Source organism: Solanum tuberosum, unplaced genomic scaffold (assembly GCF_000226075.1).
Source record: "Solanum tuberosum cultivar DM 1-3 516 R44 unplaced genomic scaffold, SolTub_3.0 scf00149, whole genome shotgun sequence".
Classification (NCBI taxonomy): Eukaryota; Viridiplantae; Streptophyta; class Magnoliopsida; order Solanales; family Solanaceae; genus Solanum; species Solanum tuberosum.
In genome coordinates this window covers 217,487-220,805 of record NW_006239072.1, presented here as the reverse complement: position 1 = coordinate 220,805, position 3,319 = coordinate 217,487, and the positions used below count along the sequence as shown (strand labels likewise).

Here is a 3,319-nt window from a genome sequence, read left to right as displayed (position 1 = left end):
GATTGTGGTTGCGCCTCCCGCCGCCGCTATCCTTCAGGCAGCCACTAGAGGTATTAAGAATCCCAATTTGAGTATCATCTCAGGCTCATCTAAGAACGGCGATAGTCAGGGTCAGAGCAGTGAGGGTGCCCAAACCTCGATCTTCCTCAATGTCCCGCCATCTGGGCCCAGTATAGTTGGTCAGAAGTCTGACAGGAGGATGGGACATAGTGTTTCGATTCCAAAGGTGAAGGAAATTGCAAAGTCTGCTGCTGCGGAAGCTGCAAGTGAAGCAGACTCCTCTGAAGCACACTTGAGCAAAGAGCAGAAGCTAAAAGCAGAGAGGCTGAGAAGGGCAAAGATGTTTGTTTCCCTGTTAAAAGGTGGTGGAGCAGCTCCTGCCAAAAGAGATTCACTCGGAGGGTCAGTGGAGCCACAAGGATCTGCCTTATCAGGTTCTGTTACAGAGGTTAATGTTGCTACTAAAGAAAGAGAAGGCAGTGCAGCTCTGGCAGAATTGACTGCTGTGGAGAGAGAAGGCAGTACTGCCCCATTAGATAACAACAATGTGTCGAATGAAAATGAGAAATCTGAAATGCAACATACTGCTGAAGAGCATGAGCGGCGATCGAGAAGGAAATACAGGTCAAGATCTGGTGGTATACATGAAGATGAGGATGAAGAAGAGGAGGGACAGGAGGAGGAGCAGCAGCGTTCCAGGAAGAAGCGCCGCTCTTCAAGAAAAGATGAAGACGAAGAAAGTGAAAAGATGAGGGATGATAAGCGATCCAGAAAAAAGAGGCGATCACGCCGTCATAGACACAAAGATGGTGAAAATGCAGGTGAGGATGAAGATGATGAAGATAATAGGCGATCAAGAAAGAAGCACCACAAACGACATTCATCCCCTGAAAATGATGATGAGCAAAGAGATGCAGAGAGACATCACAAGCATGGAAGGAAAAAGCATTCAAGTCATCGGTCTTCACGTGAAAATAGGAAAGATGATGATGAGGGGGGTTATAAGCATTCCAAGAAGAAACATAGATCTCATAGAACCTCCCACCGCAGTAGAGACGGACATGAACACAAGACAAAGGATTCTAGTGATGATGAGTCTGATAGATCTCATAGAACTTCCCATAGGAGTAAAGATAGACACAAACACAGGACTAAACATTCTAGCGACAATGAACCTGAACGCAGACATAAGCATGCAAGCTCTACTGATGATGAAGAGCAGCAGTATGACATGGGTGGTAAGAATGAGAAATGTACCAAAGAAAGAGAAGAACTGGAAGAAGGTGAGATCCTTACCAAAGTGTCAGATCAATCAAGAGGAAGTTTGGGAGGTTCTGTCAGCAGAGAAGCTTCAGTCGACGTATCTAGTTCCCAGCAAAGAGCCCCATCTCAGCCGTCCGAATCAACTGAGATATCAGATGATCTTAGGGCCAAAATTCGCGCAATGTTAATGGCGACTAGGACGTAGTTGAGTAACTGCCAATATTGGTACATTAACTGAGAATCCTTTGCTGTGTAAAGCCCATGTTGAATCTTGATTTACTGTTAGATAATTCTGATTTTCATCCTCCTATTTAAGCTTCATTTGTTAATTGGTGAAAGAGTTGTGTCATTGACTATCGACCAATTTTAACCTGTGACAGCGGGCTATCATTTTTACTAGGTTATAACATTGTTTGGTTAGTGGACTAAATTATTTGAATTAACAGTATTTTATGATAATCTTCATTGTTTTAATGAACCTTTTTTTGTATCGTTTGTATAATAATTATACTTAACTCTTAACTTTACTGTATGAGTATACGTGATTAACAAATCTATTGAACTCTTAAGGTCAACCCATTTTCCTATCAAACAACTTGAATATAAGAAGATAATGGTACAAAGATCTCGCGTATTTTATTTACTGATTTAATTTGTTACATTATATCAATCTCCTATAAAAAGGAAAATATAATTAAAACAGCATTTGTCATGAGTCATAAACCAATCTTTCTATTTACATATACATAAACGGAAAAAGCAACTAGGAATATAGCGATCTAAGAGCTTATTTGTTCGAACATCTAAAACTGCTTATCTTGAGATTTTCTGCAGAAGCACTTTGAAGAGTAGCTATTTGTTTTGGTCTAAACATTCCAAGATGCTGAACTATGATGCAGTTGATGCGAATCGATTGAATGAGAGTTTCAATAGGCCCATAAATCATTTCCACTAAACATGCACATTAAACCATGAACAACTTTAGCTAAATTGACACACGACATAATTCAATTTCCTCTTCTTTCTTATGCTCGTAGGTCAGTCTATTCGACTTTTTCTTGCAAAGCAAATCCTCTCTTTTCCGCTTTTGATTATGATTGGGCCCTGCAGTGGTAGAACTTGGTGAATCAGGCCTACTGCTTGCCTTTCTTTCTGGTGCCTTATATTAACTATATAAGATATTCAATTTGTGGAGTTGAATGTGGAATTTAATAGAGAATCGGGTCAAGAAACTTTCTTTTTTTGCTTACCCTTCATAGTCATAGAATGTCTCTTTATATAGCTTACGCTTACGAAATGAAGCCCGACCTCTGAATAGAGGTCAAAAGCTAATTGGAGGTGAGATAGAATTCCACCATAAATAAATAAAGTGCGGTTCAATTATCTTCCAATAGCGGGGATAGCTCAGTTGGGAGAGCGTCAGACTGAAGATCTGAAGGTCACGTGTTCGATCCACGTTCACCGCATTTACTTTTCCATTTTTTTTTATTCTTTTCAGTTTTAGTGCAAAACAATTTTTTATGCATACATTTGCACTTTGTTTGTCAAAATTTCTTTTCTTTTTTAAGCCAATATAATTACAGTAACACATCCAATATAATTTCATAAATGATTGGTTTTTTACACATTTGTGAGAGTCTTAGTAGATAAAGTTACACAACAAGTTTGCTTAAGGATGGTAGTAAATATTCAATGAAATAATCGAGGTGCACATAAACATTGATAATAATTAGTTAGGGATTCTAAAACAACGCCTTGATCAAATACTAATAAATGGATTCTAATGTGTTATCTATATGTATTTATTAACAAAAAGATTATTAACATAAATACAATGTAAAATTTGGACTCAATGTTACCGAGTTCTATGAATCCGTAACTTACTTTCTGCATCCTCACTATGCATAAGCTGATCCTCACTATGCAATATACATATATATATATATATATAATGAATTTCTTAATATAAATATAATGTATAGGTCAAAATACAGAATTTTGCCCAAGTATTATGTATTAAGAAATGTATGAAGCATGTACAATTACTTATCTTATT

At 37.8% G+C, this 3,319-nt stretch overlaps 1 protein-coding gene and 1 non-coding gene across 4 annotated transcripts in view; both read left to right on the top strand.

Annotated features, from left to right (window-relative positions):
* LOC102593692 (splicing factor, suppressor of white-apricot homolog) overlaps nt 1-1,578 on the top strand; it is a 4,750-nt gene extending 3,172 nt beyond the window's left edge. For all 3 annotated transcript variants that reach the window (XM_006352450.2, XM_006352452.2, XM_015310963.1), the window contains one exon: nt 18-1,578. In XM_006352450.2, coding sequence (XP_006352512.1) covers nt 18-1,468 — 1,451 coding nt within the window. In that variant the 3' untranslated portion in view covers nt 1,469-1,578. The remainder of the gene's footprint in view (nt 1-17) is intronic.
* Nucleotides 1,579-2,656: 1,078 nt separating this feature from the next.
* On the top strand, nt 2,657-2,729 carry TRNAF-GAA (transfer RNA phenylalanine (anticodon GAA)). The gene has a single exon. It is a non-coding gene; the product is annotated as a tRNA-Phe (tRNA).
* The last annotated feature ends 590 nt before the right edge of the window (nt 2,730-3,319 follow it).